General features: G+C 37.1%; 1 protein-coding gene across 1 annotated transcript; it reads right to left on the bottom strand.

Annotated features, from left to right (window-relative positions):
- Positions 1-1,566: 1,566 nt before the first annotated feature.
- Positions 1,567-9,709, bottom strand: si:dkeyp-34c12.1 (uncharacterized protein LOC570187 homolog). The gene is made up of 8 exons (XM_067398927.1): positions 9,473-9,709; positions 4,702-4,810; positions 4,445-4,566; positions 3,439-3,537; positions 3,135-3,331; positions 2,732-2,795; positions 2,582-2,644; positions 1,567-1,854 (listed from the first exon to the last, which is right to left on the bottom strand). The coding sequence occupies exons 1-8, from the start codon at positions 9,707-9,709 to the stop codon at positions 1,603-1,605; spliced, it is 1,143 nt and encodes a 380-aa protein (XP_067255028.1). The 3' UTR covers positions 1,567-1,602.
- Between the last annotated feature and the right edge of the window lie 4,690 nt (positions 9,710-14,399).

Below are 14,399 nucleotides of genomic sequence, written 5' to 3'. Positions count from 1 at the left end.
GATTTTTTTTAACATTTTAATCTGGCTGTCATAAAAATATGATGGATTTATTCAAACATACATTATATATTAAAGATCAGGTTAAGTATAAATACAATGAATATGCAAAATAGTGCATGTATTTATCAAAATGCTCCTCTCTAAGTTTATTTTTGTAGCTGACTTACGGATTTATGGTCATTGAGTGGCTTTTCTGAGGTAAATGTAATATGGAATATTGTTTACAAGCTGTTTTATTGACCTTTTTTTGCGGTTGTTCATGTTTATTTAATGCTGTAACTAGCAATACAGCATGGAAGAGATGAGTTCACGACTGTGTGCTTTGCACCGCCACTTCACTTGAACTGAAGGTGCTATATTAAGGTGCCACATTAAAGAGCCCAAAACAGTATTTGTTTGAATTTCATAATAAAATTAATAGAATTTGAAAGCTGAGAAGTGGTTTCATATCAGAAGTAACAAAGCACAAAACGTATTGTGATTTACTGGATGGGAGGCATCATACGTTCAGGCACGCTAAAGTTGCTCATCATCAAATGAAAACAGCATATAAAGATCTATTTTTGGGATTTGAGAAACGATATCGGTTCTTCAAAATATGATTCAATTAACATTGAAAAATCTATATTTTTAACCCAATCATACTGGCAACCACCCAAAACACACTAGAAACCAGCCAAAACATGCCAACAACCAACCACTAAGAAACACACTAGCAACCATCTAGCAAGGTGGTTCAAGCAACCAAAAAGCAGTGAGCTAACCACCACGCACTCAGAGCATGTTATTAATCACATAGCAATGCAATGGAAACCACACAGAACCCCCTAGCAATACCCTTAAAAACCACTCAGAACACTCTAGCAACAGCTTAGAAACCACCCAAAACACCATAGGAAAATAGCAACATGCTTACAACCAACAAAAACACTTTAGCAATTGCATAACAATGTCCTCACAACCACTCAGAACATGCTTGTAGTGGTATTGGTATTGTGGTATTGAGTTTTTGCAAAGGAAAGAACCACAAAGAAATTAGTTAACTGATGTTAACACGCCAGATCTTATTTAGGCTGGAAAAGTATTTGTCTAAGGTCTACATAGCTAAACAGTTTGTAGGTAAAATCAGGCCACCTGCTGGAAAATCCAGTTCAAGCATCCATGTTTCAAAACCCACCTTGACCAGTCTGAATTTCTCAGATATTCTGAAGAAGCCAGGGCTTTCTACAACACATAACCCAGACGGCTGAAAAAAACATTTATTCATCTTCAAAGAAAAAAAACACTCTTAACATGTAGAGAAAGGAAAAAGAAAAAAAAAAACATATTAATGTTCAGGGCATCTTAATGTAGTTGTAACTGTAAGGTAAATTCTGACAAGTGTATCAGATTCGTGAATAACCACCAACGAGTGTTCATAAACACTAAACTCCAAATATCCACTAGAGGGCACCACACTATTCCCTCTAGGTCTAAAGGTCTAAACTAAGTCATTGCTAAGTAAAACAAGTTTTCAGACAGAAGTTTGTCATAAATTGGAGAAAGAACATTTGAAGAAGACTTCCTGAGGTGAACTTCACTCAGTGTTTCTGAGCAGATTCTTTACTTCTCTTTCTTAGCAGCAATTCTTTTAGAGCGACGAAGGCCACCAACATCAGCCTCCGGGGCCTTTGGGCCAGTGGTGGCTTTGGTGGGTTTTGAGGCAGTCTGGGCTTTTAGGGTAGCAGGAGGTTTCGAGGGTTTTGGAGCAGAAGGAGCAGCAAGAGGTTTCGAGGGTTTGGTGGCTGCAGAGGTTTTCAGGGGTTTAGGGGCAGAAGGAGCTTTTTGCCGTGGTTTAGCTGACTGCCTTGTCTCCTATGGGAGTCAAAAGTATGTCATTGACTATAAATTTGTAGATGAAGATTAAAGGTCCGGTCACACCAAGAACGATAACTACATAGCTTCCACACCAATCGCCGATAACTTTTATTATAAGCGTTAGGGCTGTGATCGGCACTTTGGCTCTTTGTATTAAACTATGCATAAATACATGATGCTGTTTTGTTCATAATTGTCTTTATGAAATTTAATAAATTATATTTAATTATAACATTAATAATATTATATTTATATATATATATATATATATATATATATATATATATATATATATATATATATATATATATATATATATATATATATATATATTTACAATTTAATGCGGTGCTTTAATATTTTGCTCATTGCACTCTCCTTGGGCCTCATGAGATAAGCTAAAAGCAAATTAAATTTTAATATTACATATCTACTCAAATATTAGTCATATTTAACTATAAAATTCAAATTTAAAATTCAGCCATTTAGTCAGCCCTAATAATCATGCTGCAGTTTTGTTGTCTGCAGCTTTAAATCATCTGATTGGCTGCCAAAGTTTTTATTGTTCATCAGCTGAAAAAAAAAAAAAAAAAAAAAAAAAAGGTATTTCAGTTATTATCCTTGGTGTGAATGACCCTTAAGTCTTATTTTGTTTGAATGTCTGCAAAGAGCTAAAAGTATCAGCTAGGAAATGGCAAACAGTGGTCAAAAGTGATCCACTAACCTCTTTACTAGACATCTTGGATTCCAGTGTAGATATTTCTGCTGTCAGCAAATGTACATTTACCTTTGCGCAAAAAAAGGATTGTCTTTAGCGCAACACATTAAACTCATACTAATTTCATATACTGAGGATGCTCTTTCTAGCAATCACCTTGATTTGGTTTATGTTCCCTTTACAGCTGTCAATGTCCTTTGTGAGTTGCTCCTCCTTTTCTCTACAAACAAAATAAGTTAAATTTAAAACCCTGTTAATCTGCTTTAGCGGAGAGCTGTAGAATTGCTAAATTTGCAATTGAGCTAACAGTCTTCTGGTGCACAATAAAACCAGCAAAAACATCCCATAGACATATTGAAGTCGGTGCACAAGACAAGAAGGCTTTGGGGTTGGCAACCAATCAAAACATTCAAGCAAGCACATAGCAATGTGCTTAAAACAATCCAAAACATGTAAGCAACCACATGGCAATATCCTAGCACCATGCTAGCAAGTTCTGCATAGGTAAGTACCATCAGAAAGTGTCAAAACCATTGTTTACAAGTTGCTGGGTTAATACCTCATTACTTGTGCTTTTTTCACCTCCGTCTTGAGTTTGCTGACCTCTGTCTTCTCCTCAGCAGTAGTGCAGCACACATCAGCAACCTTCAGTTTAGGAATAAGAGCTTTAAAATCAAGCCCTTCCAGCTGACTAAAGCTGTGGGACCTCAGAAGTATTTCCATGGAAATTTGCTGTATACGTTCGCATGATGACACCTGAAACACCAAAGGCACAAGTATTGGGATCAGACAGGTGTTTCACAGGCATCACATTGTAAAAATGGCATGTTTGAAGAGAAAAATGCATCACAAATGTGTCAGACCTTAGAGAGCTCTGTTTTTATTTTGTCACGTTTAGCAAGGGCCATGTCCCGCATTTGCCTCGTGTTCTTCAGAGACTTCTGCACATCGCTTAACTCTTGCTGTAAACAATATTGTCATGAAAATTCAATTCAATTCTCAAGATAAAAAAAAAGAAAATCTTACGATGATAATGTTCAGATAATCTACAACGATGTTTTAGTGCCACGTAAAAAAAATAAATCTAAGATTACGAGAATGAAGTCATAGCAATGCGAGATTAAACTTGTAATATTTTGAGAATAAAGTTAAAATTACGAGAATAAATTCATAGTATTGCAAGAATAAAGTTGCAGCGACACGGGACTCATAATATTTTGAGAATATTGCATAAATAAACTTTATTTTTATTATTTTGGGATGATTTCGAGAGGGGGGAATCAGTAGAAATAGCGTGATTGACTTTAAAAGGACTTTGATATTACGACTTCAGTCCCGTATTTCAACGACTTTATTCTCGTAATTTTAACTTTATTCTCAAAATATTAGGACTTTAATCTCAAATTGCTACAACAATTCTCATAATATTTGATTTTTTTTTTTTTTTTCTCATTTAAAACATGGCACTGAATGCCATTGTAGATAATCAGTACAAGCACAAATGGGAAAAATATGAGAGGATGTGGCATTGGCTATGTTCAAAATATCATAATACCATACTAATTTATACAGTATGCATTATTCTGCACATATGCAAAATTTCTGTGTTCAAAGAATACCAGGTGACCTACTATTTTTGCAAAAATGTGCATACGCACATAATAAGTAATATATAAACTTTGATTTTTGACATAAACATTAGATTAAACATAGTAGGCTAAATAACCATATTTTCAATATGGACACCACTTGCTAAAGTTGAAACGGTTTTGCATTGCATAGCATGTTTTGATTTGAAATAGTATGCAGTGTTTAGTGTATAGTATGCAGTACACTAATATTCCATTTTGAAAATATGCATTCATTGACCTGCGCCTGTTGAACTTGCTTTTTCAATTTGGTTTGATAGACAAAGTCCAGGTCAGTGTCCGTCCACTGGTATCCCTGCATTCCCTGGATGAAGATTTCAGGGTCGGCATTCCCACTTGTTGCTGGATATCCATAAAAGTGAATGTTAAAGCAATAATAATATATCATAATATCATACTCAACAAGAACCAGTGCATATATGAGGTGTGATATCAATACGTAGTAACATATGTGAATATGATTTCTTATTAAGTCACCTGATGCAGCTGTAGAACTAGACCTCCTGATGGACTTCCTCTCATCTTTAACTTTGGGCAGCTGGAGAACTTCATTTGATCCATTGCAAGAAATGTGTTTAGTTATTTCCTTGGAAAGAATGAATTAAGAAATGTTATCCTTAAAAATGTGAAAATTCTAAAATAATAATAAATTGCATTCTTTCATCTCAAGCTAAATTAATTAAAATTAAGTAAATTGAAGTAATTAAAATTAAAGTATTTTTAATGTCAAGAAAAATCTAAGAGAGAGAGGGAATAAAGCCAAAATGCTAGATTTTACTTCATACTTATCAATATTAGCAGTCTATTTTTTTTAAACATATTTACAATCTTCAACTAGTGCCATCTGGTGGGATTAAAAAAAACGAATAACATTTGTAATGCCATGGTTTGAAGGGTCACCCAAAAATGAAAAATCTATCATCAGCCACTTTTCCACCGTCGGGCCGAACGATTCTAAGAATGGTAAGGAACGGTTCCAGTTATGTTTCCATTGGAGCCTGGTACGGCATGGCAAAACAAATCCATATGAATTGAGTGGTTTAGTTTAAGTCAAACATTTGAGTGCTGCATAACTAAACCGAAAGTCTTACAGGTGTTGAACAACATGCGGGTGAGTAATTAATAAAAAAATTTTCATTAATTACTCTTTTGGTGAAATAAATGGCTCAGTGAGGCCTCTATTGCCGGCAAGATAACGAACACTTTCAGTGCCCAGAAACGTACTAAAAACATATTTAAAACAGTTCATGTGACTACAGTTGTTCTAGTTTAAAGGGGATGCAAAATTCTGTTTTACATGGTGTTTGGACATAAATGTGTGTTGGCAGTGTGTCTACACAACCACCCTATAATGATTCCGCTTTTTTTTTTAAATACTCACAAATCATAAGCACTTTGTCAGATCAAGCCATTCACAGATTCTTGGCAAAGTGACCTAAATTTGCACAGGCCCTTCCCACGACTCTTGACCTGCCCTGAGTGAGCTGTAAACAGACAGTCCGCCATTGTTTCGACGCCGCACAGGTGTAGACAAGGATGTCTCCAAAGTAACTGAGGCATTTTGTAATTGGATATAAGAATGAACATAGCAGTCATCATTTACTCTCGACGTCTGAGCTGCTGAAGACGCAGTGGATTAAAGGTGCACTATGTAAGATTTTCTGTCCGCTAGAGGTCGCTAGAGGCCTGTTCAAAACTTGTTCAAAACGTAGCTTGATGACTGCAAGTTCGAAAAAATCTTCTTTTGAAGGGCTACCTGGCCCTTCCCCCTACCCCTTCCCCTCCAACCAAATGAGAATTGGGACACCCCTAACCCTTCACGTGAACGCGCGAAACAAAGGGGAAGGGGAAAGGGGTAGAATTGGGATTGGGCCTTAGTGCATTTATATACAAAGTTCTGTCATGAAACTCTAGATGCGCAGACTAATAAGTCCTTAACTCAACCTGCTCGTAATCACATCATTATCTTTAGGACACAGATGATTGGTTCTAGGACTGGGCGATATATCTAATGCTTTTGTCACACACATTTCGTCAGTAAAGCCGGTTCCCTGATTACCGCTAAATCGCCATCACCTGCTTTCAAATGGAGCGCCATTTAATAGACAGAGCCGTAGTTCACTGACAAGCCACACAATATCGCGTTCAATATCGGCGGCGATTCATATCGATATTGAACGTGATATTGTGTTGCTTTTCAGTGAACTACGGCTCTGTCTATTAAATGCTGCTCCATTTGAAAGCAGGTGATGGCGATTTAGCGGTAATCAGGGAACCGGCTTTACTGACGAAATGCGCGTGACAAAAGCATTCGATATATCGCCCAGCCCTAATTGGTTCCTGCTGTATCAGTAGCCAATGAGCTTACATGCTCAAATACATGAGTAGTAGGGGTGTGACGAGACAGGTATCTCACGAGACGAGACTCGAGATTGAGTTCACGAGACGAGACAAGATTTTTACACACTATTTTTAAGAAATCCTCAATGGCGAAATACATGACTAGAAAAAAATATTCTGCAGGTTCATTTGAAACGTTTTAATTAATCATTTTGTAATGAATGTCATTTCAGTTCTACTTTCTGAGTATGAATTATCATATGCAGTAAAAGACAACAATACTCAAGCACTGTAAAAGGTTTTGCCACTAACTCAACTGACTGACTTCTCTCCTGTATGATTTCATGAGTCTCTTCAGACCTTACTGTACATGATTTATGAGCTTCTACAACTTTTGACCTCTTAACTGAACTCCTTTCCACAAACTGATCATATAAATAAAAACAGTATAAATAAAAATGTTAACACTTTACAATAAGGTCTCATTTACTTACATTAATGTATTAACCAACATCAACTAACAATGAGCAATATTTGCTACAGTATTTATTAATCTTTGTTTATGTTAGTTAATAAAAATAGTCATTCATTGTTAGTTCATGATAGTTCACAGTGCATTAACTAATGTTAACAAATGAAACCTTACAGTTTGTGCTTAATACGATTAAGAGAAAACTGTTATTAATTTTTTATGGTTACGCTTTACAATAAGTGCAACCATAATCACACTCTCTCAATATTCAAAGTGCAAATAAGACCAACTTTTTCTTTGATACAGAGCTAAGAGATGGTTACAACTACACTGCCCAGCCTAAAATAGCTTTCATATTGAGAGATATCTGCATTCATCGGGGGCCGCTTTCAAAATGCGGAGTATTGAAATCACGTTTGAATGCGCGCACGCGCTTACTTTCACTTTCAGCGATCGCACATACTCTTTAAATATGGAGCGGCGGCAACCGTTATCCAACTGAATTATATGTTTTTTATTTAAACACAAAGCAAAAGGACAATGGAGGCGTAATGTAAACGTAGCGGTGGCATATTCTTTCCTAATCATCCTAACACTCCGTCATGGCAACATCACAAGACTACTTTTCGCCTCAACGAGGAATCTCGTTACACTTTAGTCTCGCGAGATCTCGTGACACGATGACACATTTGCCTTAGCAGTGCAGCGTGCTTTCAGAAACCCTCACCTTCCCCAGCTCCACCTGTATAGATCTGCTACGGGTAATTCATGTACGCTATGTTGTACAGCAGCAGCATGTCTTACTTGCTCACAGCAGCGTATCGTGTATGTATTGGCAGTAGCAAGTCCTATACTTGCTCTGCAGCAGCAGCAGCAGTAATAAACATATCAACATTGTCATACCAATTACCATGCCAAACACCCCGAGAGTTGTCATGACAGAATTGTGGTTGTCACTCCTGAAACTTTACAGTGTGTATGTTGCCTAAATGGCTCTGTGGATGGTGCCGTCTTTGATTTAGCACAACTATTCACTGTATCGCTGCCATAATTGACCATACTCCCCACAACAACCATTCCCTTTCAATAGACCCCTAAGCCTTTACTGCCTAATGGTTTGCCAGCTGATGTACCTTTGGATAATATAATTAAAAAGCTAACAACCATCAGTGTAATGACAATTTAATTCTTTGCAAGAAAACACATCAATTGGACTAATTGAACACTGGGCAAATTACAACTTCAGAATTATATTTCTTTATACAACAGCTCTTTCTGGTTCTCGAATCTGGTTAGCTGAGAGGCGTGCGATATTCTAATGATAACAGCACTCCTACCTTTTCACCATTTGTATCACTCCGCTTGAAGCAAATCCACCACATTTCATTTATTTATTTATTTGTTTTTTTACATTACTACACTTGTTGTACCTCGAACTGTAGTTTTAAGAGTTTTTTAGGCGAGAATGTAGTTGTGCAGACCTGAAACATGTGACTCATATTTAATAATAGCGCCTATTTTACCATTTGTTTTGATGCTTTCGCAGAAGCGAGCTCCAGGCCATCAGCAGCTGTTCAGCGTTCATGTACCCGCAGAGAACAGCTTCATCTCAGCCAGTCCTTCGGGTATTTGCCGCTGGCTCTTATGTAGATAGTGCTTAATAATATAACTAATTCATGGTATATCAAACGGGCATTCTTTGGTCTTATTAATCTATCACTTGTTCCAAAGCAAAATGGGTACTGAATGCTAACAGGGATTGAATGCATTTTGGTTGAATGCTATATCAGATGCAGGTAATACACTCATTTAATCAATCTCTTTCTCATAATATCTTAATACTCTTCTCTGTATACAGTAAGATTCAATGAAGCGAGTAAAGAATCTTTTTGCACAGTGGTGACCACTAGTGGAGTGAACTGTCAACAGAGATATAATGGTCCTGTCCAACCTTACAAATTTACAGAAGGTATACTTAACTAAGAAAGTTTCAGGAAACATGTAACATTAAGGTACAGCTTAAGTATAACTTAAGAACGACATAGCGTTAAGAAGGTTTAGGGGAAACGCACCCATATTCATTTAATAATTTATTAGCCTACGTCAAAAAGCATATAAAATAATAACTTTAAAAAATTGTTCGTTTGGGTTATCGGACACACAAAAATTATTTGTATCCACAGGGGTTATAAAAAGAAATCAAGCCTATCAGTCCATCTCCAATATTTGCTAATGCATCATGAAGTTGGAAAAGTTGGAATGGACATGGACAAGCCAAAAAAAAAAAAAAAAAGGAATAGGCTAAACGAAAAGAAAATGTCTAGATTACCACGTAGTAAACGCACTCTTAACACATTGTTAAAGTGTTTTTTACATATCTGTATTTGTAAAATAGCCTTTAAATACTTAAAAATGTTTCTTTGTTTGTTTGTTTACCTGGCCACATGGCTCATCTTTAACCACTTGTTCTGATGTTGGAGAACCATCTGGTTTGCTGGGCTGGTGTGTTGTGACTCTTTCATTTTTGTATGGAGGTGTCCTCTCTAACTGTCGCCCGGCAGGTATAATTTTTGGATGTTCTTCAATTATTGATCGCGCTAGTGAAGGCGCATCATCCGAATCCAAATTACGCACATTTTTGGTGCGTTTAATTCTGCCTCCCATCGAGCTCATATGAGCTGTTCTGTGTTTTTAGATCCTAAATTATAGCTTGGCTTAAAGACAGTCTCAACACCCCCAAACTCCAGCTCGGGCAGAGAGAAGCTGAGTCCATGTGCTGACCTATATCCGTAGTACTGGCATTTGGAGGCCACTAGGGGGCGATATTAAACAGCAGCACAAGCTATTTGAAGTTCTCATTGTTATCAAGCTGTTTAACTCATGACAGAGGTAGTACATCTTAGCTTTTTAGCTGATTTTCGCTCGTAAATATTACTTTTCTTTTCTGTATCACATATACTAGTGTCACTGTATACAAATTAAATTTTAATCAAGGCCTCTACAGCTCAGAATGCTACAATGAATTAAGTTAATCTGCAGGGGGCGCTGTATCGTTTCTCAGTCCATGCCTGCGTCTCAATGTGCATAATATCCATCCTAAATAGTATGTGACATTAGTAATATTCAATACTATTTAGGGCGGATAGGGTGGATAGGGTTATTATTACTTGAAGAGACATACAAAATACCAAACAAACCTCAAAAAAACAAAGCTTTATATAATTAATTAATAAGTCAGCGACTGGCCTCATATAACCTCCAAAAGTATTGGGATATTAATGTTTACATGTCATTTCGTTAGATTCAGAATATCAGCCCAAGTGGTATTAAAGATTAAAAACATTAAAGATATTAAACTAAGAATTATTGATACTTTGCTCTCTGATGCTGTGACATTTAGTATTGCTTGTTTTTTATGTCTCCCTTATTTGTCAAACCTACTTCAGGTCTTGCAGTCTCTACTATGAGCTGATGAGTTGAATCAGGTGTGTTAGATGATGGAGACATACAAAATGTGCAGGGCTGGGAGTCCTCCAGGACAGGTTTGAAAACCCCTGGCTTACTGTGTCAGAATACTTAAGCACATTGGTAAGTCTTAAAGGGTTAGTTCACCCTTAAATAAAATTTCTGTCATTTATTACTCACCCTCAAGTCGTTCCACACCCATAAGACCTTTGTTCATCTTCGGAATACAAATTAAGATATTTTTTGTTGAAATCCGATGGCTCCATGAGGCCTGCATAGGGAGCAATGACATTTCCTCTCTCAAGATCCATACAAACATATTTACAACAGTTCATACGAGTTGTTGAAAAGATGTTGAAAAGTTGTTATTTAGTTTTTTTGGCACATAGAAAGTATTCTCATTGCTTTATAATATTAAGGTAGAACCACTGTACTCACATGAACTGATTTAAATATGTTTTTAGTACCTTTATGGATCTTGAGAGAGGAAATGTCTCACTGACTGAGCCATCGGATTTCAACAAAAATATCTTAATTTGTGTTCCGAAGATGAATGAAGGTCTTATGGGTGTGGAACGACATGAGGGTGAGTAATAAATGACATTATTTTTGGGTGAACTAACCCTTTAAAGTATAGCTAATATTTGTTGTCATATGAAGAGCAGATCATTTCTATTCAGAAATAATTAAATGTAAAGCATAGTTTATTGAAGACAGTGAAACAACTTATTAAAAAAACAATGTACAATATTGTACAGATATTAGAAAAAATAACAGCTATAGCAGAAAAGTAATATAGACTACTGCAGCTTTAATAACTTTACAAACTTGTTTATCTTATAGTTTAGTACTGTTCACTGACATCCATGTAGCCTACTGAATTGTAAAAATGAAAAGACTTTTAGTGAAAAGACGGGTGTCTCTTTCGATGCTGAAGGGAGTGCATCAAGAACTGATGGCTCCTAAATATCATCCAATCAGTTCCTGATGCAGTATCACCAACATCAGAAAGCTCTCACAGATCAGGACCACTTAACATCCTCCAGTAGGCCTACCACCACATCAGATATACTGAACTGCCCATAATTACCAGTGTGGTAATTTAGCGATGAATGAAGTCCGAATTAATAACAGAATGAATGACACACACTTTGAAAATTTCAGCCTTGCCACAGGTTTCTTCTCAGACAGGTTTCAGACTCATTCCACACGTTATTCTATCCGATGAAGATCGCTGATATTTCGTCATGGTGTGCAGGTGCTGTGTGTGACAGAACCCCAGCAGCGCCTGTGAGAGGGGTGACACATACTCACAGTTGCCAGCTGAGATTATGCCAAAACTCAGCTGCGTGATACTGGAGTCCTCCAGCAGGGGGCGCACAGATGTTCGTGTCCCAGAAATGGTAACACATTCAAACTACTTTAGCTACTAGGTACAATATAAGCCCATGTTTGCTCAACTTGGTGTACAAGTGAAGCAGCTATTGTAAAATAACAGAGCATCTTAGCATCAAGATTAGCACAGATGTAGTCTTGTAGTAAAAGTCAGATTCAGGTACAGTTGAGGTTGTTTTCTCTGAGGTTTTGGGTGTAAACAGACTACTCAACCTCTACAGGTCAATGTGAGACTGTAATCACATCACAGTTGCCTGCAGAGATTACCCAGTCGGCTCATGGCATCTTTAGCTGTTTGTTGTGATGCTAGTCAGTAACAAAGAGATTGGGTTTTAACTGAGCGTTTTCAGTGGTTCTCAACTGGTAGGTTGCGATCTAAAAATAGGTCGCAGGTCTATTCAGATCATGTGTAGTGGAGAAAAACAATGTTAAACTTTACGTTAAAGTCACAATGACGGTATATCCGAGTGAAGCGTATTACTGAAAAATAAAAAGAGACTTGGTTCTATCGATTGGTTGTTGATTGGATGAAGGCAGATCTAAATGCAAGCTTGCAGTCAATTGTAAGAAAGGGGCGGGGTTTAAGCGGACTAAATGATTGGAGAAGTCTGGCATACATCACCATAAAACTTATGCACTGGTAAATTGTTCATAGCAAGACATGCAGACAAGGTGTTATTTCATGACAACTTTCAAATCTGAGCATTCAGTCAAACTTGATTGTAAAATGAGTAAATTGGTGCAAATTTCACTTGGTAGATATGCTTGGACAGTTTTATCTTCAAAAAGCGGGAAAGAAATTTTGCAAGGTAAATAAAATACTTTGCAGACTACATTAAATATAGTTTGCAGCAGTATGCGCTATAGCCGTGCGTTTTGTTAGCGGTGATTGAGCGTGAAACTATCAAATTTATCAGCCATATTTAACTATTTTCTTGTTCAGCCTCTGTCATTTTAATCTTTTAGCATATTGGCTAATATTAATAAATGTTAATGTTTGATTTTAAAGTTGGCATGAAACAGAAGTTACAATCGTCTTTTCTTCTCTATTGTGACGTATATTGAAATGAAATGGCTTCTCGAACGTGAAAAAATGACTTGATTTTTTCCATCAGGATTTCATTAGATTGTTGTTTGCTATTGACTTACTAGTTGCTGGAGGCCAAGAACACATCATCCTCTGATATCGAGATATAGTTTTTGATTAAAGATTACTAGGACACAATGTTGTGAACAAAACAGATAAATAATTTATAATAAACACTGCAATATTCCATAAATACAAACTGCCAGAGATGGTGACTTTTTAATCCAACTGAGAAGTATTGTTTTATATTATTGTTGTTTTTGTGGTCGTGAGCGCATGATAGCCGAAGTGTGCCGTAAACAAACACTCTAATCCGTTAAGGCCGAGAACCGACGCGTGAGGGGCAGTTTAGCCTCTCCCAGCTGGTGAGCTGAAGGGCGTCTCCCCAAGGCATCTGGCGTGTGTCCCCCAATAACCCCCACACCCCCTCAACTACACACACACACACACACACACAAACACACCCTTCCTCAGCAAAACTGTGATCCCCGCTGCTGTCAGGGCCCTCTGGTCGCCATGGCAAACTCACAGGAACCTGAGCCTGTATTGTCAGAGAATCCGATGTGTATGTCCCACTCGCCGTCTCTTCTTTAGAGTCACAGCTCGGGTCCTTTGACACCTCTGAACACTGCAACAAATTGAGAAAGACGGAAGAAAGGAGTGAGGGAGAGGGGAAGAGGGAGGGAGGGAGAGAGTAGCCGTTGTGTGTTTGCTAGACTAAGTCGTGTAGGCCAGATCAAAGGCCAGTTCTTCCAAAACTAGTAGACCTTTTACAAAGCATGAGGGGCTTAGCTTTTGTAGGAGTTGTATAATGACCGTTTCAGCTATTGCTGAAAAAGTGATTTACTACTGAACACCTGATACCCACCGAAGAATGTAAAGGAAAACATGAGCACTTCAGTATGTTGTAGGTTATCGTTTTGTTATTTATTTGAATGCACCCTAAACTGAAAACTAATCGTGGTTGCAGAATAATGTTCAGCGTTTTTTTAAATAAAATAATTTCAAATCTGTCCATCCATCTGTCTGTTCGGAAACTTTGATAGAAATCTAAAATGCTCTGTTCGCTAATTTAAGGTTCAGCATCAGAAGTGTCATATGCTTGTTTTCAAATAATGTAACAAGATACACATTTAATATGTTCACTGTCTTAAGGGAAAATATTACACTAAAAATTCAAACCAATACATCTGACATGGCAATTGTGTTGTAATTGCAAAGTTCAGTCAATTAAGATATTTTCTTAATTGACTGTGCTGCCAACAACAGCTTGAACTGGAAATAAAGGTGTTAAAGGGTAAAACAACATGTGTCCTTGGCTCTGTAAATATGTCTGCAAAAAGTGAAATGATTTTTGCGATTTTTATGTTGAACCGATAAGCTGAATGTCCCATGCTGAGTCGTCTAATGTTTTTT

Source organism: Chanodichthys erythropterus, chromosome 10, assembly GCF_024489055.1.
Source record: "Chanodichthys erythropterus isolate Z2021 chromosome 10, ASM2448905v1, whole genome shotgun sequence".
NCBI classification, from domain to species: Eukaryota; Metazoa; Chordata; class Actinopteri; order Cypriniformes; family Xenocyprididae; genus Chanodichthys; species Chanodichthys erythropterus.
The sequence above is the reverse complement of the archived record's forward strand: the minus strand, read 5'-3'. Positions and strand labels throughout refer to the sequence as shown.

What these genes read in the sequence shown, in the direction of transcription:
- si:dkeyp-34c12.1 (XM_067398927.1), bottom strand. Translation starts at nt 9,709, where the DNA reads ATGAGCTCGATGGGAGGCAGAATTAAACGCACCAAAAATGTGCGTAAT. An exon ending in TAGTTCTACAGCTGCATCAG is followed by an intron (nt 4,567 to 4,701) that starts GTGACTTAATAA and finishes ATGGATATCCAG; the next exon opens with CAACAAGTGGGAATGCCGAC. An exon ending in CCAAGATGTCTAGTAAAGAG is followed by an intron (nt 1,855 to 2,581) that starts GTTAGTGGATCA and finishes TGACTCCCATAG; the next exon opens with GAGACAAGGCAGTCAGCTAA.